The 26,505-nt window shown below is 49.5% G+C and overlaps 1 protein-coding gene across 1 annotated transcript in view; it reads left to right on the plus strand.

Annotated features, from left to right (window-relative positions):
* Positions 1-26,505, plus strand: part of LOC134945327 (cytochrome P450 2K1-like) — a 228,138-nt gene that overhangs the window by 37,778 nt on the left and 163,855 nt on the right. Inside the window, exon 2 of the mRNA XM_063934531.1 lies at positions 1,612-1,774. Within this exon, the coding sequence (XP_063790601.1) occupies positions 1,612-1,774 (163 nt within the window). The remainder of the gene's footprint in view (positions 1-1,611; positions 1,775-26,505) is intronic.

Raw genomic sequence — 26,505 nt, forward strand, 5'->3', positions numbered from 1 at the left:
GATTGGTACAGTAAGATATGTTATTTTTCATATATATTATATAACTGAATCTGGTGTATATTTTTCTATCCAATGTTATACTTTGTGCTGTGTACACTCCCAGGTCTCTGCTATGCCCAAATGTGTAGTGTTATGTATTAGCCCCTGTATAAATTTATTATTACTCATACTGATTTGCTTTTGGTGGATTGCCCACTACACTGTTGGCTGCACGATAAGAAACCGGCAGTCACCATGGTTACATGCCACAGCTTGCTGTGACCGCACCCCCGGAAGTGACGTTACGGTGACCCTGGTGTCACCATGGCAACCTGCGGCACTCCAATGCCCGTCAGCAGTTTTATATTATGCCTTAAGTAATTGGTGTACAGAATACTCTATTATGTCCCTCAGGGCCCCGATCACCAGTGTGGCAGTGCGACACAATTTACTTGTACGCGCACCCGGAAGTGACGTCGCGGGGTACCGAGTGGTTTCCATGGTGACCGGCACACATTAAGCTTGCGCCGGTCCCGTGGAAATTTTGGAGATGGTGACCAGTAAAGGCTACTTATATGTGTTATATGCCCCCTGACATTGTATCTACACTGTTATACAAATGTACAGAATTGTTGATTTAACCAAGCAGCCTTGACAGGAAGTGATGTATATATGGCCGGAAGTGATGTCACTTCCGCCCTTTGGAATGCAGCTGTGAGCAGCAGAAGTGATCTGGTGTCACTTCCTGGTTTGTTGGGTATTTAACACAGGCCTGGGAGGCGTGTTCTGCTTGTCTGGTTCCACTCCATGTAAACTGCATATTTTTGACTCTTTGACACAGCTGGATTGTTGGATACCTTGAGAAAGGTCCTGATTGGGGACCGAAACGTTGGTCAGAGATTACCATTATATGTGGAACTGTTTTTTGATTTTTATAAGTAAAGATATTATTTTGACTTCATTGATTTTTGTCTGGAGAGTGCTATCATTTCCACGGTTAGTGGAAAACTCTGCACTGTACCATGGGTTCATTCCTTTGTGGGATGAGACTCTGATTGGCACCTCAGCGGTTGTTTTGGTTGGGTGAGAATGTGGGACATTCCCTTTTATGTGTGTATATATATATATATATATATATATATATATATATATATATATATATAATGTGTGTAGTGTATTTATGTAGTGCAGCAGTATATGTAGTGTAGTGTATGTATGTGTGTATATATATATATATATATATATATGTAATGTGTGCAGTTTATGCATGTAGTTCAGCAGTGCAGTGTATCAGGGGAGCGTGTGGTCCGTGGCAGCAGTGAGAGCCAGGGAGTCTCCGATGGTCGGGCAGGAGGAGATGGAGCCGGGGAGAGAGGAGGAGGTGGGGGCGGGGGACAGAGCGGCCATACATACAGCGGCAGCTCTGACTGACTGAGGGGTGCCGTCCTCCTCCTCCTCCTCCAATTGGCCTAGCTCTGTGACTCTGTGACTGTGACTCCGCCCAGCGTTAGCCACACAGTCACAGAGTGACAGATCTGGGCAATTATATAGGAGATAGTACTTTTTGAAAATGCTTTGACTGAAGGGAAAATGTTAAACTTTCATTCAATTGCACATGGTAATATTTTGCAGCTTTCTGAGAAATATGGAGAAGTCTTTACTGTACAGTTTGGACCCAAGAAGGTGGTGATAATTGCTGGATACAAAGCGGTGAAGGACGCTCTCATCACCCAAGCTGATGATTTCGGACATAGGGCGGAAATACCGATCATGACACTGCTCACAAAAGGAAACGGTAATGAGAACAAACACTCTGCCCAGATTACAATTAATCTATAGCAATAGCCATAGGGCTCATTCCGACCCGATCGCTCGCTGCAGTTTGTCACAGCGCAGCGATCGGGTCGGAACTGCGCATACACCGGTGCCGCAGTGCGCCGGCGCATGGCAGTCGTCGGTGCCCAGCGATCGCCTCTGAGACAGAAGCGGTCTCTGGGCGGGAGGGGGCTGAACGTCGGCGTTAAGCCGATGTTTAGGGGGAGCGGTCAGGCCAACGCAGGCGTGGCTGGACCGTTGGGGGGGCAGGCCGCGGTGGCTGCGTGATGTGTCACGCAGCCGCTGTGGCCAGCGGGAGCGACGAGTAACTCCAGGCCAGCCGCAGGAGCTGCACTGGCCGGGAGTTACTCCTAAAATACAAAGGCATTGCCGCTGTGCGATGCTTTTGTATTTGTGCGGAGGGGGGTGGGGGGCGGCACAGACATGCAGGGCGCGCTAGCCCAGTGCTGGACGTCCCCCCGCATGTCTGAGTTTACGATCGTAGCTGTGCTAAATTTAGCTCGGAATGACCCCCCATGTCACTTCAGAGACCTTTTTGTAATCAGGGCCGGCTCCAGGCCTGCTAGCACCCTGAGCGAGAAAATGTAAAAGCGCCCCCCCCCCCCCCCCCATGCGCGCCGCTCCCGGAAAAGTGGGTGTGGCCTCTGGAAAAGTGGGCGTGGCCTCGTAACTTCATATCATCAAACTATAAACACATTTTCACACAATTAGCAGCCTTTCACATAGCCACAGTAGTGTTCTTTACACACAATGTCTCCAGTATAGTGCCAGATACACATAATGTGCAGTGCCAGCTACACATGACATGCCCCGCAGCAGTGCCAGCTACACATGACATGCCCCGCAGCAGTGCCAGCTACACATGACATGCCCCGCAGCAGTGCCAGCTACACATGACATGCCCCGCAGCAGTGCCAGCTACACATGACATGCCCCCCAGCAGTGCCAGCTACACATGATAGTGTTCACTTTTTAGGGCATGGTGCTGATCACAGGGAGGGCACATTTTTAAGTTAGGAGGGCAAAATGATGTACATAATGCTTGTTGTTCCCATACCTATATGTGAAAGCATGGACAGTGCGCGGCGAAGGCGCGCAGCAAAAATTAAGGGGAGTTACTTCGTGGGGAAGGTACGTGGCCACATAATAGTGGCAATTTGCATTACACCACACAGTAGTGCAGCTAATACACACTGCACCAGGTAGAACCTCCTATACACTTTGCGCCAGGCACAGCACTGAGACACATTGCACCAGGGAGATAACTGAGACACATTGCCTAGCCACAGACGCCTAGCAGGAACACTACATAACATGCTCCCCAGCAGTGCCAGCTACACGTGACATGCCCCCCAGCAGTGCCAGCTACACGTGACATGCCCCCCAGCAGTGCCAGCTACACGTGACATGCCCCCCAGCAGTGCCAGCTACACGCGACATGCCCCCCAGCAGTGCCAGCTACACGCGACATGCCCCCCAGCAGTGCCAGCTACACGCGACATGCTCCCCAGCAGTGCCAGCTACACGTGACATGCCCCCCCCAGCAGTGCCAGCTACATAAATGGCCACACAGTGCCAGATATGCACCCACAGTTCAGATACATAAATGCCCCCAAAGTGCCAGATACATAAATGCCTCCACAGTGCAGATATGCCCCCCACAGTGCCAGATACATAAATGCCTCCACAGTGCAGATATGCCCCCCACAGTGCCAGATACATAAGTGCCCACACAGTGCCAGATACATAAGTGCCCCCACAGTGCCAGATATAAAAATGCCCACACAGTGCCAGATATGTCCCCACAGTGCCATATATAAAAATGCCCCCACAGTGCCAGATATGCCCCCACAGGGCCAGATACATAAATGCCCCCAGTGCCAGATATATAAATGCCCACACATTGCCAGATGCATAAATGCCCCCAGTGCCAGATGCATAAGTGCCCACACAGTGCCAGATGCATTATTGCCCCCCACAGTGTCAGATACATTAATGCCCCCACAGTGCCAGATACATTAATGCCCCCAGTGCCAGATGTGCCCCCACAGTGCCAGATAAATAAATGCCCCCCACAGTGCCAGATAAATAAATGCCCCCCACAGTGCCAGATAAATAAATGCCCCCACAGTGCCAGATAAATAAGTGCCCCCAGTGCCAGATAAATAAGTGCCCCCACAGTGCAGATATACCCCCACAGTGCCAGATACATAAATACCCCCCCAGTGCCGATATGCCCCCCCAGTGCCAGATACAGAAATGCCCCCACAGTGCCAGATACATACATGCCCCCACAGTGCAGATACATAAATGCCCCCACAGCGCAGATATGCCCCCACAGTGCCAGAAATGCCCCCACAGTGCCAGATACATTAATGCCCCCTCACAGTGCACAGATAAATGTCCCGTCCCCCCGCAGTGCCAGATAAATGAATGCCCCCCACAGTGCCAGATAAATGAATGCCCCCCACAGTGCCAGATAAATGAATGCCCCCCACAGTGCCAGATAAATACCCCCACAGTGCCAGATAAATGCCACCCACAGTGCCAGATAAATGCCCCCCACAGTGCCAGATAAATGCCCCCACAGTGCCAGATAAATGCCACCCACAGTGCCAGATAAATGCCCCCCACAGTGCCAGATAAATGCCCCCAACAGTGCCACATATGCCCCCAGTACCTGCTGTGCCGAGGGAGGGGGAGTGCTGCTGTGCGCGCCCGCTGTCTGTGCTGTCTGCGCGTGCTGAGCGGCGCCGGTGTCTGACATCAGACGCCGGCATCGCATAGCGCACACAGCGGCGGCGCACACAGCAGTGTCAGCCGGGACAGCAGGGGAGATCAGGGCCGGCTCCAGGCTCCGACATGGCGGTGCCAGCGCATGGCGCCCATTAAGGGTGGCGCCCTGCGCGGCCGCTCGAGTCGAACATGCCTCGAGCCGGCCCTGTTTGTAATATACAGTATATCAGTTGAAATCTGGCATTTTAATGATGCAACCTCCCTTTTTCTACTGTCCGTATAACTAATTACTACGGCGGAAACATAGGGGGTTATTCAGAGTTGCAAACACAAAAAAATAGCAACTGGACAAAAACAATTAGCAACTGGACAAAATTTCAACGCATCATGTGACGCATTGTGTACACATCATATGTGTTTTTGGCAGGATTACAATGCAAGGTGCATCCCTGTTGGTTAAATGTTGCATCAAATAATTATATGTGCAGCCCATATTATCCGTCATAATTGTATGCACCTTTGGCCTAATTTAGTAAGGATTGCAAATTCTGCTAATTAGCAAAATTTGCATTCCTTTTCCTAGCATTCTGGGGGCCACCCATCGCAGGGCAAGGCCGCCCAGCATTCTGCCCGCCTCCCCTCCCCCTTTATGAAGCAGAAATTGTGGTCTCATCGCAATTTCTTGTTCATTGTAGAAACTAGTGATGCAGCCACCGTGATCACGCCACGCTCTACCACACCCCGTTTGCGCCACACCGTCCCCGCAACGTTCCATCTCCGCCCTGGAAACGGAGTGTTGCCGTCCCACCCACCCTGCGACCGCCTTGCCTGAATGACAGGCAGAGGCCATCACATTTTCTACGCCCCCCTCCCCCCCGCAGAAAGTGTGGGCGCTGCTCATACATCCGTGGGGCGATCGTAATAATTCTGGTTGTATCGCAATTTGCGATCCAACCTGAATTAGCCTCATTGTATGCACATACGATGCATCGTACGATGGAGCATACAATCAGTGTCCTTTTAAAATACTTTTATTTTTGTGATCACGTGCTAGGTGAGGCATACGATCGTACGATAGATCGTATGATTCATCTTATGCAAAAAAAACCCCGAGATTTATGGTAAGAACTTACCTTTGTTAAATCTCTTTCTGCGATGTACACTGGGCTCCACAAGGATAGACATTGGGGTGTAGAGTAGGATCTTGATCCGAGGCACCAACAGGCTCAAAGCTTTGACTGTTCCCAGAATGCACAGCGCCGCCTCCTCTATAACCCCGCCTCCCTGCACAGGAGCTCAGTTTTTAGTTAACCAGCCCACTGCAGTAGCAGTAAAAGAGACGACAACGGTTAGTAGCCACATACACCACACTCTCACGACAAGAGAAGTGTCAGCGGCTAATGCCATACCAACCCAAAGAAACTAAGTGTGTCAGGGTGGGCGCCTTGTGGAGCCCAGTGTACCTCGCAGAAAGAGATTTAACAAAGGTAAGTTCTTACCATAAATCTCGTTTTCTGCTGCGGGGTACATTGGGCTCCACAAGGATAGACATTGGGGATGTCCCAAAGCAGTACCTTATGGGAGGGGACGCACTGTAGCAGGCACAAGAACCCGGCGTCCAAAGGAAGCATCCTGGGAAGCGGCAGTATCGAAGGCATAGAACCTTATGAACGTGTTCACTGAGGACCACGTAGCTGCTTTGCACAATTGTTCAAGGGTCGCACCACGGCAGGCCGCCCAAGAAGGTCCAACAGACCGAGTAGAATGGGCCGTAATGTGAGCAGGAGCTGACAGACCAGCCTTCACATAAGCATGTGCAATCACCATTCTAATCCATCTGGCCAAAGTTTGCTTGTGAGCAGGCCAGCCACATTTGTGAAATCCAAACAGTATAAAGAGAGAATCAGATTTCCTAATAGAAGCAGTTCTCTTCACATAGATACAGAGAGACCGTACCACATCCAAAGACCTCTCTTTGGGAGACAGATCAGGAGAAACAAGTGCCGGAACCACAATCTCCTGGTTAAGGTGGAACGAGGAAACCACCTTAGGTAAATATCCGGGACAAGTCCTAAGAACCGCCCGGTCACGGTGAAATATCAGATATGGGGAACTACAGGACAAGGCACCCAAATCCGACACTCTTCTAGCTGAAGCAATAGCCAGCAGAAACACCACCTTAAGGGAAAGCCACTTAAGATCAGCTGAATCAAGAGGTTCAAACGGAGACTCTTGTAACGCCTCCAAAACCACGACAAGTCCCAAGGAGCCACAGGCTGGACATAGGGAGGTTGGATATGCAACACACCCTGAGTAAAGGTATGCACATCAGGTAAGGTCGCAATTTTTCTCTGAAACCACACCGACAAGGCAGAAATATGAACCTTGAGGGAGGCCAGACGCAGGACTAAGTCCAGGCCCTGCTGAAGAAAAGCCAACAACTTGGCTGTACTAAACTTGGAAGCGTCATAATTGTTAGATGAGCACCAAACAAAGTAAGAATGCCAGACCCTATAGTAAATCCGAGCAGAAGCCGGTTTACGGGCCCGCAATATAGTTTGAATGACCGCCTCAGAAAACCCTTTAGCCCTCAAGACGGAAGCTTCAAGAGCCACACTGTCAAAGACAGCCGGGCTAGGTCCTGGTAGACACAGGGGCCCTGAACGAGGAGGTCTGGGCGTTGTGGAAGTAGAATTGGACGCTCTGACGATAGGCCTTGCAGGTCTGAGAACCAGTGCCGTCTGGGCCACGCTGGAGCTATGAGAAGCAGAATTCCTTTTTCTTGCTTGAACTTCCGAATTACCCTGGGCAGGAGTGACACCGCAGGGAACATGTACGGCAGCCTTAACCTCCACGGCACCACCAGTGCATCCACGAATGCTGCTTGAGGATCTCTTGTCCTTGCTCCGAAGACCGGAACCTTGTGATTGTGTCGAGACGCCATCAGATCTACATCTGGAAGGCCCCACCTTTCCACTAGAAGTTGAAACACTTCTGGATGGAGGCCCCACTCGCCGGCATGTACGTCCTGACGACTGAGAAAGTCCGCTTCCCAATTCAGGACTCCCGGAATGAAGACTGGCGATATGGCCGGTAGATGGCGTTCCGCCCAATGTAGAATCCGTGAGACTTCCATCATTGCCAGACGGCTTCGAGTGCCGCCTTGATAATATATGGGGGTAATTCCAAGTTGATCGCAACAGGAAATTTTTTAGCAGTTGGGCAAAACCATGTGCACTGCAGGGGAGGCAGATATAACATGTGCAGAGAGAGTTAGATTTGGGTGTGGTGAGTTCAATCTGCAATCTAAATTGCAGTGGAAAAATAAAGCAGCCAGTATTTACCCTGCAGGCCTGCACAGAAACAAAATAACCCACCCAAATCTAACTCTCTCTGCACATGTTATATCTGGCTCCCCTGCAGTGCACATGGTTTTGACCAACTGCTAAAAAATTTCCTGCTGTGATCAACTTGGAATTACCCCCTATGTAAGCCACTGTGGTGGCGTTGTCTGACTGCACCTGAACAGGATGGTTCTGAATTAAATGCTGGGCTAGGTTCAATGCATTGAAGACCGCTCGCAATTCCAGAATGTTGATTGAGAGGAGGGACTCCTCCATGGTCCACCGACCCTGAAGGGAGTGTTACTCCAGCACCATGCCCCAACCTCTTAGACTGGCATCTGTCGTCAACAGGACCCAGTTGGATATCCAGAAGGGACGGCCCCTGCACAATTGTTGGTCCTGGAGCCACCAGCGCAGCAACAGACGGACCTCCGGAGTCAATGAGATAATTTGAGACCTGATCCGGTGAGGCAGGCCGTCCCACTTGGCTAGAATCAGCCTCTGGAGGGGGCGAGAATGGAATTGAGCATACTCCACCATGTCGAATGCTGACACCATGAGGCCCAGCACCTGCATCGCCGAATGTATTGACACTTGCGGACGAGAAAGGAAGCAACGAATCCTGTCCTGAAGCTTCAGGACTTTCTCCTGACACAAGAACAACCTCTGATTGTGAGTGTCCAATAGCGCTCCCAGATGCACCATGCTCTGAGCAGGGACCAGGGAGGATATCTTCCAGTTGATGAACCACCCGTGGGCTTGTAGAAACCAGACCGTCATATCTAGATGACAGAGGAGACGTTCTGGTGAATTTGCCAGGATTAACAAGTCGTCTAGATACGGCAGTATCCTGACCCCTTGACGGCGGAGTACCACCGTCAGCACCGCAATGACTTTGGTGAAGACTCGCGGAGCCGTTGTTAAACCAAAAGGTAACGCCCGAAACTGGTAATAGAGGTTGCCAATAGCAAACCTCAGGTATTGCTGATGTGACGCTGCTATATGAATATGCAGGTAAGCATCCTGTATATCCAGGGAGACCATGTAGTCCCCAGGTTCCAAGGCCAGAACTATAGAGCGAAGGGTTTCCATACGGAACTTGGAAACCTTCACAAACCTGTTCAATGCCTTGAGGTTGAGAATGGGCCGGGAAAACCCATTCGGTTTCGGGACTAGAAACAGCGGAGAATAGTACCCCCGATCCTTTGCGCAAGAGGCACCTGTACTACGACTCCTGTATCCAGGAGGGTCTGTACCACCGAATGCAGAGTGTTTGCCTTTGTCTGGTCCAACGGGACGTCTGTCCGGCAAAATCGATGAGGGGGTCTGTTTTTGAAGGCTATGGCGTAACCTCGAGTGACGACTTCCTATACCCAGGCATCTGAAGTGGTCTTCAACCATTCCTGGGTATACCCTAGAAGCCGGCCCCCCACCCTGGGATCCCCCAGGGGGAGGCCCGCCCCGTCATGCGGCAGGCTTATCGCCCTTGGAAGCTGGCTGATGGGCCGCCCAGGCTCTTTTGGGCCTTGGCTTACCAGGTTTGGAAGTGCGGGCCTGCTTGTTTTACGCCTGACCTGATGGGCAGCCCAGGCTCTTTTGGGCCTTGGCTTACCAGGTTTGGAAGTGCGGGCCTGCTTGTTGTACGCCTGACCTTTTGCTTTACCTGAAGGACGAAAGGGGCGAAAGGAAGTACCTTTAGCCTTCGACACAGAAGTAGCGGTAATTGGCAGACAGGCAGTTTAGGCAGTAGCCAAGTCAGCCACTATCTTATTTAAGTTCTCCCCAAACAGAATATCTCCCTTGAAAGGGAGTACCTCAAGGGTTTTTCTAGAGTCCAGATCCACAGACCAGGAACTCAGCCACAATATCCGGCGAGCCAGGACTGACGTAGTAGAGGCCTTGGCTGCTAGGATACCGGCATCAGAAGCCGCCTCTTTAATATAGCGAGAAGCTGTGACAATATATGACAAGCATTGTCTAGCATGGTCAGAAGAGATTTCAGCTTCTAACTCTAAGGCCCATGCTTCAATAGCCTCTGCAACCCATGTTGCTGCAATAGTGGGCCTTTGTGCAGCACCCGTGAGGATGTAAATCGCTTTCAGACAACCCTCCACACGTTTATCCGTAGACCCTTTTAGAGACGTGACGGTAGTGACAGGTAGAGCTGAGGAAACTACCATCCTAGCCACATGTGAGTCTACTGGAGGAGGCGTTTCCCAATTCTTAGACAGCTCTGGCGCGAGGGGATAGCGAGCCAGCATCTTCTTTTGAGGCAAAAACTTCGTACCCGGGTTTTCCCAGGGTTCCTGACGTATATCCACTAGGTGGTCAGAATGAGGTAAAACTTGTTTAATCACCTTCTGATGCTTGAACCTATCTGGTTTCTTAGGAGGGACGGATGGCTCGGGATCATCCATAATCTGTAGAATTAACTTAATAGCCTCCAAAAGATCAGGAACATCCACATGTGAACTACCCTCCCCATCAGCCGTATCTGAGTCAGAACCTGTGGGGTCAGTGTAAGTGCCGTCTTCATCAGACGAGGTGTCAGTGACAGCAGTGGGTTGTGAGGAGACAAGCGCTCGCTTAGAGGACCCCTTGGATATTTGATCAGACTTTTTAGTAGTCAGGGACTGGTTCAACTTCTTCAATTGGGCAGATAAATCGTCCGCCCACGGCGGGTTAGCTGCAGGGACCACATACGGTTGTACCGGCATAGGGGTCCCATAGGGGGTGTTAGTTTATTAACTAGCATATGTAGAAGCGTGGAAAATGCGGCCCACGGTGGGTCATTATGTACCTCCTTTGCCACAGTCCCACTGGTGGGCAAGGAGCCCCCAGAACCAGAGCCCACAGCTGCTATATTCTCCTCATAGGGATCTGTGGCTTCAGCAACACCGGCAGTGTGTTCAGCCCCAGAACCGTTACCCTCAGAAGCAGACATGATATAACTTGCAGTATCAGGTAACACAGTACAATTGGCAGCAGCAGAATGCCTCTTACCCAAACCCCTGCGCAGTGTACTCAGCACTAGCAGAGATAAAGGAGAGATATGGTGACTAAAACACAGAGAAAAATACATATTAAAGTATATCTTTGTGAAAATCCTATATCAATATAAACCTGACGCACCAAGCTCCCTCAGGTTATAGAATATAGGGATAGCAAGTTGAGTGAAAGACACGAAATGAACATCACTCTGCTAGCTAATACACACACAGATAGTCACAGTTTGTACAATGCAGAGGTTATTACTAACAATAATACTGCACTGGACTAGCTTATATATATAGCTATGTAGTCAATAGATATAACACTGCACAGTAAAAACTGGATGTATCTTACAGGGTAATTGTACTAGAAAACCCTGACTAAATGCACTCTTTCTTAACTAGCACTGTCTAAAAAGGCAGGTAGAATACTTAAGTGTCATGTAAAGTCACAGCGCTGACAACCAGGCAGCTTTACACAGGAGGATTTGCCCAAGCAGTCCCAGGAACAGTGAAGCTGAGAGATAATGACACCCAGACACTGAAAGGGAGTGAGGAAGAGACAGATATGCAGCTCCAGGGCGGGAACATTTGCGGGAAATGGCGCCCTGGGGCTGGGGGAGGGGCTTCAGGTCTAAGCCTTATTCCCCTGCTGGCAAAACCACCGGGTACTGTGGACTACTGAAAATGGTTTAGAGAGAAAACCTGACCTGCACCCATGCCCTGGTGATCTAGTGGGATCGCCTGTACTGCCACAGTGTCCACTGCCAGCGCGCGCGGCCCGCCTCCCACTGACTGCGCCGGATCGCGATAAAGACCGTGTCCCGCAAGTAGAACCCATTCACCACCTCCCGAAGCGCGGCCACGCGATCCTGGAGAGCCCCCGTTATGTGTGCCTTACTGAGAAGAAAACCGGAGCCTCCTGCTGTTGTTACCCGGCAACCAGGGCTCGGGAGTGTACAGCGCCGCTGGGGAGAGCTGGAGCTGCAGCTGTGAATGTCTCCTGACATTTACCACCGCTGCTGCCCTTGTGGTCTTCACTTTTTTCTTCAAAAAAGCTCTTCTTAGGGCTGCCTGGGGCAGCCCCTCTGTTAAGTGCCTGCTTGCTGCAGCACCAACTACAAAACTGAGCTCCTGTGCAGGGAGGCGGGGTTATAGAGGAGGCGGCGCTATGCATTCTGGGAACAGTGAAAGCTTTGAGCCTGTTGGTGCCTCGGATTAAGATCCTAATCTACACCCCAATGTCTATCCTTGTGGAGCCCAGTGTACCCCGCAGCAGAAAAACCCAAATCATGTGCGATGGGTTCCACAGTGGATTGAAGGGAAATCATATGAGAAATCGGATCGAACGCTAGTTGTCCTAATGTATGGCCAGCATTACTCTCTCAGCACATGTTATATCTGCCCTGTGCCCCACCTGCAGTGCAACATGCTTTTGCCCAATTGCTAACTTTTTTGATTTGTTAACAACTCTAACTAACCCCCCTAGTCAGCAACTTACAGTTGTACAACATGATTATCTTCAGTATAGCAACAACTCTCATTTAATGGTAATCTGCAATGTAAATATAATCTTTCCATTTATTGTTTATTGTATATTTTGGTGGGTTTTGCTCCCTTTGATATGAAGGTAGAGTTCTAAGCATTTGTTATAACAGGTATGCACTCCTGAAACTGCAGTTGATTGGCCCAGACAGCCTCTAATAGCTCGGCAGTGCATGACTAAAAGCCACTACTGAGAAATCATACTGTGGTGTAAGAATGTGCAGTATTGCCATTGCCATATCCTTGTAGCTTACTTGGACTCCTGCTGATGTTACAATGCCGTCCAGGATACCGATGCCGACATCCCGACAGCTGACAATGCCGGCAACCGGAATCCCAGCTCATGAGGGCTATTCCCACTCGTGGGTGTCCACGACACCCATAGAGTGTGAAGAGATCCAAGCCCACAAGGGGACTCCTAGCGCTCGCCCCACTGTCGGGATATTGACAGCCGTCATTCCGCTTGCCGGGATTACGTATATGTAACCCAATGTTATGCTGAGAGATAGCATTTTATCTATATAGTATATACTCCTTCATGTACTCGGCTTTGTGCTGTACAAAGTTCGCCTCAGGTTGCTTCTTCTCATCAGACCTTTCACTTTATAAAACGTCTGCGAGACTACTCACATTTCACGTGCAGATGCTTTCCCGTGAATTAAGGAATACATATGCTACTCTATAGCCAGGTCTATGGTTCTCATGGCTCTCTCCACATCACGGGTTGGGGTTCTACCTGGGATTGCTAGTCACCTTCCAAATTTTTTCCCCCCATTACTGCTTTTCCATGCCAAATTTCTATTTTGCATCACTTTTATATCCCATTCATTTTGCAAAGCTCCTACTTGCCAATGCTCTATACATTTTCATTTGATATGAATAAAGGACTTTTGCACTCACAGCTTCCTTTGATTCTGCATTCCAGTGGGTTAGACATATAGATTGGTAAATGCTCAATTAGCTTAGTGATATCATTCAGGTGCTCGAAAGGAAGGGGTACTGTATTTCTGAGCAAGAAAAAAAGCAATTGGTTTCCCCAGCACCCTGAATGATAACAGTAACCAGATATAAATCCCACATGATAATAGAATTCAGAGATCTTCGTTACACATATTTGCGCAAATGTGTGGTTAAGCCCCAAAGCCGCATCAAGGCCTCTCTGTATATTTGGGGTCCCTAGCGCTATATCTAGGTGCAGGGTGTGGCACCCCAAAACACCAGAATGAGCCAGAAAGCCCAGTGTGGCATACCAGTGTAAAAAACTATAGTGTTAATAAATTAGTATTTAGGAAGCCGAAGCTATAGAGAGGGTGATACAAACATGAAATGTAATTAAAATAGAGAAATAGTGTTTGAAAATTAATAAGTGAAAAGTGTTAATAGAATGTAAAGGTATGCCACACTAAAGCCATCCAGCCCAGCCAGTCCAGAGGCACCACACCTCACACCTCCATTACCCCAATCTGGGTCTAATATTAGCCAGCAAGGAGCCACATGATAATGGCTCCTTACTAAAATATGTCTAAGCTAAGAGCTACCTACCTTGGAGCAACCCCATAATGCTCCATGTGGCATGTCAAGGCCTGCACCTCCTCCTAATGCAGGAACCTCTCTGCCTCTCACAACAGACATATAGATTGGTAAATGCTCAATTAGCTTAGTGATATCATTCAGGTGCTCGAAAGGAAGGGGTATTTCTGAGCAAGAAAAAAAGCAATTGGTTTCCCCAGCACCCTGAATGATAACAGTAACCAGAGTTAGGTATGATACATCGACATTCAAATGTCAGTATTCATAATGGTGACAATCACCATGTTGACATTCCCCATAGCCTGATCCTGACATCCTCCTATTGCAAAACCTTAACCATTCCCCATAGCCTAACCCTAACATCCCCTAGTGCCTAAACCTAACCTTCCCCCATACCCTAACCCTAACGTCCCCTTAGTGCCTAACCCTAACCTTCCCCCATTGCATAACCTTAACATAACCCTAGTGCATAGCCCTAACCTCCCCCTATTGCCTAATCCTAAACTTATCCCATATCTTAATCTTATCCTCCCTCAAGTGCATAATCATAAAAATCCTGATGTCCTAGCCCTAAACTCACCTTAGTGCCTAACCCTAACTTGCCCCATAGCCTAACCCTACCCCCTAGTGTCTAACCCTAACTTTCCTCCATAGTCTAACAATAAACTCCTCCTAGTGCCTAACCCCCCTAGCTTTCCCCCATAGCCTAATCCTAACCTTCCCCCTAGAGCCTAACACTAACCTTCACCATAGCCTAGCCCTTGACTCCCACTCATACCTATCCCTAACTTTTCCCATAGCCTAACCCTAACATCCCCCTAGTACCTAACACTAACCTTCTCCCTAGCCTAACCCTAACCTTCCCCTAGTGCCTAATCCTACCTTCTCCAATAACATAACCCTAACCTCCCCCTAGTGCCTAACCCAAACCTAACCCCATAGCATAACCCTAACTTCTCCCTAGTACCTAAACCTAACCTTCCTCTGGTGCTAAACACTAACATTCCCCATAGCCTAACCCTTAACTCCCCCTGATACCTAACCCTAACCTTTCCCCACAGCCTAACCCTAACATCCCCCTGGTGCCTAACTCTAACCTGCTCCCTAGCCTAAACCTAACCTAACTCTAGTGACTAACCCAAACCTAACCCCATAATATAACCCTAACCTTCCCCTGGTGAATAACTCTAACCTTCCCACATAGCCTAACCCTAACCTCCCCTTAGTGCCTAACCCTAACCTTCCTCCATAGCCTAATCCTAACCTGCCCCTAGTACCTAACCTTCCCACATAGCCTAACCCCAACCTCCCCATAGTGCTTAACCCTAACCTCCCCTAGAGCATAACACTAACATTCCCCATTGCCTAGCCCTTAACTCCCCCTCATACCTAACCCTAACCTTTCCCCATAGCCTAACCCTAACTTCCCCCTACTGCCTAACTCTAACCAGCTCCTTAGCCTATTACGAACCTCCCCCTAGTAAGTAACCTTTTTCAATAACATAACCTTAACCTCCCCCTTGTGCCTAACCCAAACCAAACCCCATAGCCTAACCCTAACTTCCCCCTAGTGCCCAACCTTCCCACATAGCCTAACCCTAACCTCCCCATAGTGCCTAACTCTAACCTGTTCCCTAGCCTATCCCTAACTGCTCCCTAGTATCTAACCCTAACCTTCTCCAATAACAAAACCCTAACCTTTCCATAGTGCTTAACCCAAACCTAACTCCATAGCATAACCCTAACCTCCCCCTAGGGCCTAACCCTAGCCTTCCTCAATAGCCTAACCCTAACCTTCCCCTTGTACCTAACCTTCCCCCATAGCCTAACCCTAACCTCCCCATAGTACCTAACCTTCCCCCTAGTGCCTAACCCTAACCCCCCTAGTGCCAAACCGTCTCCAATACCATAACCCTAACCTCCCCCTAGTGCCTTACCCAAACCTAACCCCATAGCATAACCCTAACCTCCCCTTAGTGCCTAACCCTAGCCTTCCTCCGTAGCCTAACCCTAACCTTCCCCTTGTACCTAACCTTCCCCCATAGCCTAACCCTAACCTCCCCATAGTGCCTAGCCTTCCCCCAGAGCCTAACACTAACCTCCCCCTAGTGCCTAACCCAAACCTAACCCCATAGCATAACCATAACCTCCCCTAGTGCCTAATCCTAATCTCCCACAATCCTAACCACCCCTAGTGCCTAACCTTAACCTTCCTCAGAGCCTAACCCTAACCTCCCCCTAGTGCCTAACCCTAGCCTTTCCCCATATCCTAATTCTAACCTCCCCTAGAGCCTAACACTAACATGCCCCATTACCTAGCCCTTAACTCCCCCTCATACCTAACCCTAACCTTTCCCCATAGCCTAAACCTAACATCCCCCTACTGCCTATCTCTAAGCTGCTCCCTAGCCTATCACTAACCTCCCCCAGTAAATTACCTTTTAACCTCCCCCTTGTCCCTAACCCAAACCAAACCCCATAGCCTAACCCTAACCTCCCCCTAGGGCCTAACCCTAACCTTCCCCTAGTGACTAAACCTAAGCTCCCCTTAGTGTCTAACTCTAACCTTCCCCATAGCCTAACCCTTACATCTGCCTAGTGCCTAACCTTCCCACATAGCCTAACACTAACCTCACCATAGTGCCCAACCTTGCTTCATAGCCTAACCCTAACCTCCCCATAGTGCCTAACTCTAACCTGCTCCCTAGCCTATCCTCAACCTCTCCTTAGTATCTAACCCTAACCTTGTCACAACTGAGGGCCTGAGCTGACGGGAGGAAGCCTCAGTTGTGGGGGCTGAGGTGAAGCTAAACTTCGGAGGTTTAATCAGACCCCTGGACATATGAGTTGGATGTAGAAAGGTTGCCCGAAGGCGTGACCATGACAACCAGGATTAAAAGTCAATAAAAGTTTATTAACAAAACTCCATGTATTCACAGCAGTGATAAATGAATGAAGATATACAGCAGATATGATATAACAGTTCCTGTATAACTATGGGTTTGGCAATGGCCACAGGGTACTGGTAGCAGTAGGTACAGTTCTTAATGTCCCATAGATGGAATGTCCTTACCAGACCTGTCCGTAGTATTAAGTGTATTAAGTGTAGCCAAGGAACACACCAGCAGATGTATCACTGGAAGCCGGTAACAATGTAGTTGAGGTAGCTGCTGTGGATGCTGGATGGAACCAGCCAGGTGTTAGAACATGGAGTGGATGCTGGATGGAACCAGCAAAGTAGTAGAATGAAGCTAGGGAGCGAGGATATAGGAACCGATGGTGTGCGGGTACCGATGGTATGCAGGTAACCGCTGGAGAAGCACCGGCACTTTGAGGAAGCTGATCACTGCTGGAAGCTGACCGCTGGAAGCAGATGAAACTGTAGCTGGAAGCTGGAGCAAACACAGAAGACTGCAGAGTCAGGCTGCACCGCAAGGTGGTAAGCTGGTGCGGGTCTCTTAGTGGTAACTGGAACCAGGAGCTGGAAACCTGGAATGAAAACAACCACAGGAGAGAGAGACTGGAAACAAGGTTTGACAACCGAAGCACTGATGATTTCCTGGTGCAGGCTCAATCCCTTTATACTCTTAGGTATGCAGGGATTGGATGAGCAATTAGGCAGACTTCAGCGGAGCTATGGATTGGAGGTCAGGATCATGTGACTGGAACCAAGATGGCTGCGCCCATACCGGCCAGTGGAGGGAAACCCCGCCAGCAACACCACATGGAGACTCCTCTGCAATGGCGGCGGCGAACACAGAGAACGCTGACCTGCGTCTCAAACCTCCAGCATGGACGGCCGCAGCCGCGGCAGGTGAGGAGTGCCACATACCCTGCAAGGCACTGAGAATACGGAGACGATGCCCGAGGCCCCGCCGGCAGGTGACGCCATGCCAGTCGCCCGGGCATTGGAAGGACAATATCCACGGATCAGCAAAGATGAGACATGACATATGAATGCTAGCAACATAGCTGGGAACCGGGCCTAGGACGCTGAGCCAGCCTTAGAAGACACCTGAAAGGTAAATAATGGCGTCCAGATACCCGGATCGTGACAGCACCCCCCCCTTCCCCTTTAAGAGTGGCCCTAGGACACTTCTTTGGCTTCTGAGGAAATCTGGAGTGGAAATTCCGGACCAAGGTAGGAGCATGGACATCTGTAGCATTGGTCCAAGAGCGTTCCTCAGGGCCATAGCCCTTCCAATCAATGAGATATTGTAGCTGACCATAACGGAAATGTGAATCCAGAATCTTGGCAACTTCATACTCAACTGCCCGTGGAGTCTGGACTTTAGGAGCCGAAGGTAGAGCAGAATGGAATCGATTCAGGATCAGCGGTTTCAGAAGGGAAACATGGAATGTCCAAGGAATTTTCAAGAATGAGGGTAACTGGAGTTTGTAAGCAACAGGACTTGTTCAATTTGAAAAGGACCGATGTAACGGGGAGCAAACTTCATGCTTGGAACTCTCAATCTCAAATTCTTTGTAGACAACCAAACACGATCACCCACTTTGAGAGCAGGAACTGCCCTATGCTTCTTATCTGCAAACTTCTTGTATCTAAACGATGCTTTGAGCAGGGCCGCTCGAACATTTTTCCAGTTGTTTGAAAACTGGCGCAAGGTGATATCAACTGCTGGTACAGAAGTCGCTGGAAGCGGCTGGAATTCTGGAACTTTAGGGTGGAATCCGTAGTTGATGAAGAATGGTGTTGAAGAAGATGAGGAATGATATTGGTTGTTATGGCTGAACTCGGCCCAGGAAAGGAGTTGAACCCAGTCATCTTGAGAGGAAGACACATAGATGCGGAGGAAGGCCTCCAAGTCCTGATTCACCCTCTCAGTTTGACCATTGGTCTGAGGATAGTAAGCTGTAGAGAACTTTAATTTGACTTGGAGGGCTTGACACAAACTTCGCCAGAATTTGGCTACGAATTGTACTCCTCTATCAGAGATAATCTCCTCGGGAAGACCGTGTAGCCGGAAGATTTCCTGAATGAATACTTGAGCCAACTTGGAAGCTGACGGAAGACCGGCGAGGGGAATGAAATGTGCCATCTTGGTAAACCGGTCAACCACTAACCAGATGGTATTAAACTTGTTGCACATAGGCAGGTCTGTGACGAAGTCCATCGACAAATGGGTCCACGGTCGACGGGGGAACAGATAATGGAACCAATTGCCCCGCAGGCGACTGGCGGGATACTTTGTGTTGGGCACACTTTGGGCAAGAAGCAATAAACTCCATGATGTCCTTCTTCAGAGTTGGCCACCAATAACACCTAGAAATAAACTCAAGGGTTTTCTGGATGCCTGTATGTTCGGCAAAACGGGAAGCATGTGCCCAATTCATGAGCTTCTTCCTTAACACCGACTTCACAAAACTTTTCCCTGGTGGGGGCGTAGAGTCCATCCTTACCGTGGAGAATGCCAACGGATTGATAATAGGATGCTTGTCAGAAGACTCCGACTCATTTTCTTGCTCCCAAGAGCGGGAAAGGGCATCGGCCTTGCGATTCTGAGAGCCCGGACAGAACTGGAGTTTAAAGTTGAACCTAGAAAAGAAAAGTGCCCATCTGGCCTGACGAGGATTAAGACATTGGCCCTCATTCCGAGTCGTTCGCTCGGTATTTTTCATCGCATCGCAGTGAAATTCCGCATAGTGCGCATGCGCAATATTCGCACTGCGACTGCGCCAAGTATCTTTGCTATGAAGATAGTATTTTTACTCACGGCTTTTTCATCGCTCCAGCGATCGTAATGTGATTGACAGGAAATGGGTGTTACTGGGCGGAAACACGGCGTTTTATGGGCGTGTGGCTGAAAACGCTACCGTTTCCGGAAAAAACGCAGGAGTGGCCGGAGAAACGGGAGAGTGGTTGGGCGAACGCTGGGTGTGTTTGTGACGTCAAACCAGGAACGACAAGCACTGAACTGATCGCACAGGCAGAGTAAGTGTGGAGCTACTCTAAAACTGCTAAGTAGTTTGTGATCGCAATATTGCGAATACATCGGTCGCAATTTTAAGATGCTAAGATACACTCCCAGTAGGCGGCGGCTTAGCGTGTGTAACTCTGCTAAATTCGCCTTGCGACCGATCAACTCGGAATGAGGGCCATTGTGCGCCTTTCAAATACAAAAGATTCTTGTGATCGGTAAGTATAGTAACCGAATGAGAAGCTCCCTCCAGCAGGTATCTCCACTCCTCCAGAGCGAGTTTGATTGCCAGCAACTCCTGATCGCCAATGGCATAGTTGCGCTCAGCTGGGGAAAACTTTCGGGAGAAGAAGCTGCAAGGATGTAGATGACCATCTTTAGCTCTCTGGGATAGCACCGCCCCTACTCCAACGATTGAAAGTAGCTTCATGTAGTTATAATTTGCAGGCTTGCTCGGCAGGAGCAAATAGTTCCTATGTTTTCGTGCATAGTTGAGTCACTTGGCCTTATTTACATGTGAAAGGTATGGCTTTTTAGCTGCAATTATTCCATAAAGACCACTTCTGGCCAGACTTATCCGAAAAGTAGTTGGGTGTACCTGGGTCCCACTGGTATCTGCCAGTTCTGAGCTGATGGACCTGCTGGACATCTTCCGATTTCAAAGGGAAGTGAGCATGATGCCTCTTTCATCTGATGCACTAAATTTCCTTAGGCGACCACTGTGTCTATGGTCCTTACCGTTTCCTATTTCTTTGTGCTTCAATGCCAAGAAATACAATACAGGCAAGTACTTATCCATCGTGCAATACCATCAGGGGACATCCGATTGGCTCCAAATTTATTCTGCAGCAGGACAACGACCCCAAACATACAGCCAATGTCATTAAGAACTATTGTCAACGTAAAGAAGAACAAGGAGCCCTGAAAGTGTTGATATTGCCCCCACAGAGCCCTAATATCACCATCATCAAGTCTGTCTGGGATTACATGAAGAGACAGAAGGATTTGAGCAAATCTACATCAATCTGTGGTTAGTTCACCAAGATGTGAAGATGAAGAATTACCAAGGAAAGATGTTAGTGCTGACCCAGTGCGCTAGTACAGTATATTTCTCTGACGTCCTAGTGGATGCTGGGAACTCCGTAAGGACCATGGAGAATAGACGGGCTCCGCAGGAGACTGGGCACTCTAAAAGAAAGATTAGGTACTATCTGGTGTGCACTGGCTCCTCCCTCCATGCCCCTCCTCCAGACCTCAGTTAGATTTCTGTGCCCGGCCGAGCTGGATGCACACTAGGGGCTCTCCTAAGCTCCTAGAAAGAAAGTATATGTTAGGTTTTTTATTTTACAGTGAGACCTGCTGGCAACAGGCTCACTGCAACGAGGGACTAAGGGGAGAAGAAGCGAACCTACCTGCTTGCAGCTAGCTTGGGCTTCTTAGGCTACTGGACACCATTAGCTCCAGAGGGATCGACCGCAGGACCCGTCCTTGGTGTTCGTTCCCGGAGCCGCGCCGCCGTCCCCCTTACAGAGCCAGAAGCATGAAGATGGTCCGGAAAATCGGCGGCAGAAGACTTCAGTCTTCACCAAGGTAGCGCACAGCACTGCAGCTGTGCGCCATTGCTCCTCATACACACTTCACACTCCGGTCACTGAGGGTGCAGGGCGCTGGGGGGGGCGCCCTGAGCAGCAATAAAAACACCTTGGCTGGCAAAATAATCACAATATATAGCCCCAGAGGCTATATATGTGGTAATTACCCCTGCCAGAATCCATAAAAAAGCGGGAGAAAAGTCCGCCGAAAAAGGGGCGGGGCCATCTCCCTCAGCACACTGGCGCCATTTTCTCTTTACAGTGTAGCTGGAAGACAGCTCCCCAGGCTCTCCCCTGTAGTTTTCAGGCTCAAAGGGTTAAAAAGAGAGGGGGGGGGGCACTAAATTTAGGCGCAATATTGTTTATACAAGCAGCTATTGGGGAAAATTCACTCAGTGATAGTGTTTATCCCTACATTATATAGCGCTCTGGCGTGTGCTGGCATACTCTCTCTCTGTCTCCCCAAAGGGCTGTGTGGGGTCCTGTCCTCAGTCAGAGCATTCCCTGTGTGTGTGCGGTGTGTCGGTACGGCTGTGTAGACATGTTTGATGAGGAGGCTTATGTGGAGGCGGAGCAGATGCCGATAAATGGGATGTCGCCCCCTGTGGGGCCGACACCAGAGTGGATGGATAGGTGGAAGGTATTAACCGACAGTGTCAACTCCTTACATAAAAGGCTGGATGACGTAACAGCTGTGGGACAGCCGGCTTCTCAGCCCGCGCCTGCCCAGGCGTCTCAAAGGCCATCAGGGGCTCAAAAAAACGCCCGTTACCTCAGATGGCAGACACAGATGTCGACACGGAGTCTGACTCCAGTGTCGACGAGGTTGAGACATATACACAATCCACTAGGAACATCCGTTGCATGATCTCGGCAATAAAAATTGTGTTACACATTTCTGACATGAACCCAAGTACCACATAAAAGGGGGTTTATGTTTGGGGAGAAAAAGCAGCCGGTGTTTTGTTCCCCCATCAGATGAGTGAATGAAGTGTGTGAAGAAGCGTGGGTTCCCCCGATAAGAAACTGGTAATTTCAAAAAAATTACTGCTGGCGTACCCTTTCCCGCCAGAGGATAGGTCACGTTGGGAGATATCCCCTAGGGTGGATAAGGCGCTCACACATTTGTCATATAAGGTGGCACTGCCGTCTTAGGATACGGCCACTTTGAAGGAGCCTGCTGATAAAAAGCAGGAGGCTATCCTGAAGTCTGTATATACACACTCAGGTATTATACTGAGACCTGCAATTGCCTCAGCATGCATAGTGCTGCTGCAGCAGGGTCTGATACCCTGTCAGATAATATTAATACCCTAGACAGGGAGAATATGGTGCTAACATAGAGCATATTAAAGACGTAGTCTTATATATGAGGGATGCACAGAGGGATATTTGCCGGCTGGCGTCCAGAATTAATGCAAGGTCCATTCTGCCAGGAGGGTATTAGAGACCCGGCAGTGGACAGGTGATGTTGACTTTAAAAGGCACATAGAGCCTTATAAGGGTGAGGAATTGTTTGGGGATGGTCTCTGGGACCTCGTATCCACAGCAACAGCTGGGAAGAAATTTTTTTACCTCAGGTTTCCTCACAGCCTAAGAAAGCACTGTATTATCAGGTACAGTCCTTTCGGCTTCAGAAAAGCAAGCGGGTCAAAGGCGCTTCCTTTCTGCACAGAGACGAGGGAAGAGGGAAAAAGCTGCACCAGTCAGCCAGTTCCCAGAATCAAAATTCTTCCCCCGCTTCCTCTGAGTCCACCGCATGACGCGGGGGCTCCACAGGCGTAGCCAGGTACGGTGGGGGGCCGCCTCAAAAATTTCAGCGATCAGTGGGCTCGCTCACAGGTGGATCCCTGGATCCTTCAAGTAGTATCTCAGGGGTACAAGCTGGAATTCGAGGCGTCTCCCCCCCGCCGTTTCCTCAAATCTGCCTTGCGGACAACTCCCTCAGGCAGGGAGGCTGTGCTAGAGACAATTCACAAGCTGTATTCCACACTGTTTGTGGTACCGAAACTGGACGGTTCGGTGAGACCCATTTTAAATTTGAAATCCTTGAACACATACATAAAAAAATTCAAGTTCAAGATGGAATCGCTCAGGGCAGTTATTGCAAGCCTGGAGGAGGGGGATTACATGGTATCCCTGGACATCAAGGATGCTTACCTACATGTCCCCATTTACCATCCTCACCAGGAGTACCTCAGATTTGTGGTACAGGATTGCCATTACCAATTCCAAACACTGCCGTTTGGACTGTCCACGGCACCGAGGGTCTTTACCAAGGTAATGGCAGAAATGATGATACTCCTTCGAAAAAAGGGAGTTTTAATTATCCCGTACTTGGACGATCTCCTTATAAAGGCGAGGTCCAAGGAGCAGTTGTTGGTCGGAGTAGCACTATCTCGGGAAGTGCTACAACAGCACGGATGGATTCTATACATTCCAAAGTCACAGCTGGTTCCTACCACACGCCTACTGTTCCTGGGGATGGTTCTGGACACAGAACAGAAAAAAGTGTTTCTCCCGCAGGAGAAAGCCAAGGATCTGTCATCTCTAGTCAGAGACCTCCTGAAACCAAAACAGGTATCGGTGCATCACTGCACACGAGTACTGGGAAAAATGGTAGCTTCTTACGAAGCAAAATTCCATTCGGCAGGTTCCATGCAAGAACCTTTCAGTGGGACCTCTTGGACAAGTGGTCGGGATCGCATCTTCAGATGCATCGGCTGATAACCCTGTCTCCAAGGACCAGGGTATCTCTACTGTGGTGGCTGCAGAGTGCTCATCTTCAAGAGGGCCGCAGATTCGGCATACAGGACTGGGTCCTGGTAACCACGGATGCCAGCCTTCGAGGCTGGGGGGCAGTCACACAGGGAAGAAATTTCCAAGGACTTTGGTCAAGTCAGGAGTCGTCCCTACACATAAATATTCTGGAACTGAGGGCCATTTACAATGCCCTAAGTCTGGCAAGGCCTCTGCTTCAAAACCAGCCGGTACTGATCCAATCAGACAACATCACGGCAGTCGCCCATGTAAACCGACAGGGCGGCACAAGAAGCAGGATGGCGATGGCAGAAGCCACAAGGATTCTCCGATGGGCGGAAAATCACGTCTTAGCACTGTCAGCAGTGTTCATTCCGGGAGTGGACAACTGGGAAGCAGACTTCCTCAGCAGACACGACCTACACCCGGGAGAGTGGGGACTTCATCCAGAAGTCTTCCAACTGTTGGTAAACCGTTGGGAAAGGCCACAGGTGGACATGATGGCGTCCCGCTTAAACAAAAAACTAGATATTGCGCCAGGTCAAGGGACCCTCCTGCGATAGCTGTGGACGCTCTAGTGACACCGTGGGTGTACCAGTCGGTTTATGTGTTCCCTCCTCTGCCTCTCATACCAAAGGTACTGAGAATAATAAGAAGGCGAGGAGTAAGAACAATACTCGTGGTTCCGGATTGGCCAAGAAGAGCTTGGTACCCAGAACTTCAAGAAATGATATCAGAGGACCCATGGCCTCTACCGCTCAGACAGGATCTGCTACAGCAGGGGCCCTGTCTGTTCCAAGACTTACCGCGGCTACGTTTGCCGGCATGGCGGTTGAATTCCGGATCCTAAAGGAAAAGGGCATTCCGGAGGAAGTCATTCCTACGCTGATAAAAGCCAGGAAAGAAGTAACCGCAAACCATTATCACCGTATTTGGTGAAAATATGTTGCGTGGTGTGAGGCCAGGAAGGCCCCTACAGAGGAATTTCAGCTGGGTCGTTTTCTGCACTTCCTACAGTCGGGAGTGACTATGGGCCTAAAATTGGGTTCCATTAAGGTCCAGATTTCGGCTCTGTCGATTTTCTTCCAGAAAGAACTGGCTTCACTGCCTGAAGTTCAGACTTTTGTAAAGGGAGTGCTTCATATTCACCCCCTTTTGTGCCTCCTGTGGCACCTTGGGATCTCAATGTGGTGTTGAGTTTCCTGAAATCACATTGGTTTGAGCCACTTAAAACTGTGGATCTGAAATATCTCACGTGGAAAGTGGTCATGTTATTGGCCTTGGCTTCGGCCAGGCGGGTGTCAGAATTGGCGGCTTTGTCATGTAAAAGCCCTTATCTGATTTTCCATATGGATAGGGCAGAATTGAGGACTCGTCCCCAGTTTCTCCCTAAGGTGGTATCAGCTTTTCACTTGAACCAACCTATTGTAGTGCCTGCGGCTACTATGGACTTGGAAGATTCCAAGTTACTGGACGTAGTCAGGGCCTTGAAAATTTATGTTTCCAGGATGGCTGGAGTCAGGAAAACTGACTCGCTTTTTATCCTGTATGCACCCAACAAAATAGGTGCTCCTGCTTCTAAGCAGACTATTGCTCGCTGGATTTGTAGCACAATTCAGCTGGCGCATTCTGCGGCGGGATTGCCGCATCCTTAATCAGTAAAAGCCCATTCCACAAGGAAGGTGGGCTCATCTTGGGCGGCTGCCCGAGGGGTCTCGGCTTTACAACTTTGCCGAGCTGCAACTTGGTCAGGGGCAAACACGTTTGCTAAATTCTACAAATTTGATACCCTGGCTGAGGAGGACCTTGAGTTCTCTCATTCGGTGCTGCAGAGTCATCCGCACTCTCCCGCCCGTTTGGGAGCTTTGGTATAATCCCCATGGTCCTTACGGAGTTCCCAGCATCCACTAGGACGTCAGAGAAAATAAGATTTTACTCACCGGTAAATCTATTTCTCGTAGTCCGTAGTGGATGCTGGGCGCCCATCCCAAGTGCAGATTGTCTGCAATACTTGTATATAGTTATTGCCTAACTAAAGGGTTATTGTTGAGCCATCTGTTGAGAGGCTCAGTTATATTTCATACTGTTAACTGGGTATAGTATCACGAGTTATACGGTGTGATTGGTGTGGCTAGTATGAGTCTTACCCGGGATTCAAAATCCTTCCTTATTGTGTCAGCTCTTCCGGGCACAGTATCCTAACTGCGGTCTGGAGGAGGGGCATGGAGGGAGGAGCCAGTGCACACCAGATAGTACC

The sequence above is a fragment of the Pseudophryne corroboree genome, chromosome 7 (genome assembly GCF_028390025.1).
Source record: "Pseudophryne corroboree isolate aPseCor3 chromosome 7, aPseCor3.hap2, whole genome shotgun sequence".
NCBI classification, from domain to species: Eukaryota; Metazoa; Chordata; class Amphibia; order Anura; family Myobatrachidae; genus Pseudophryne; species Pseudophryne corroboree.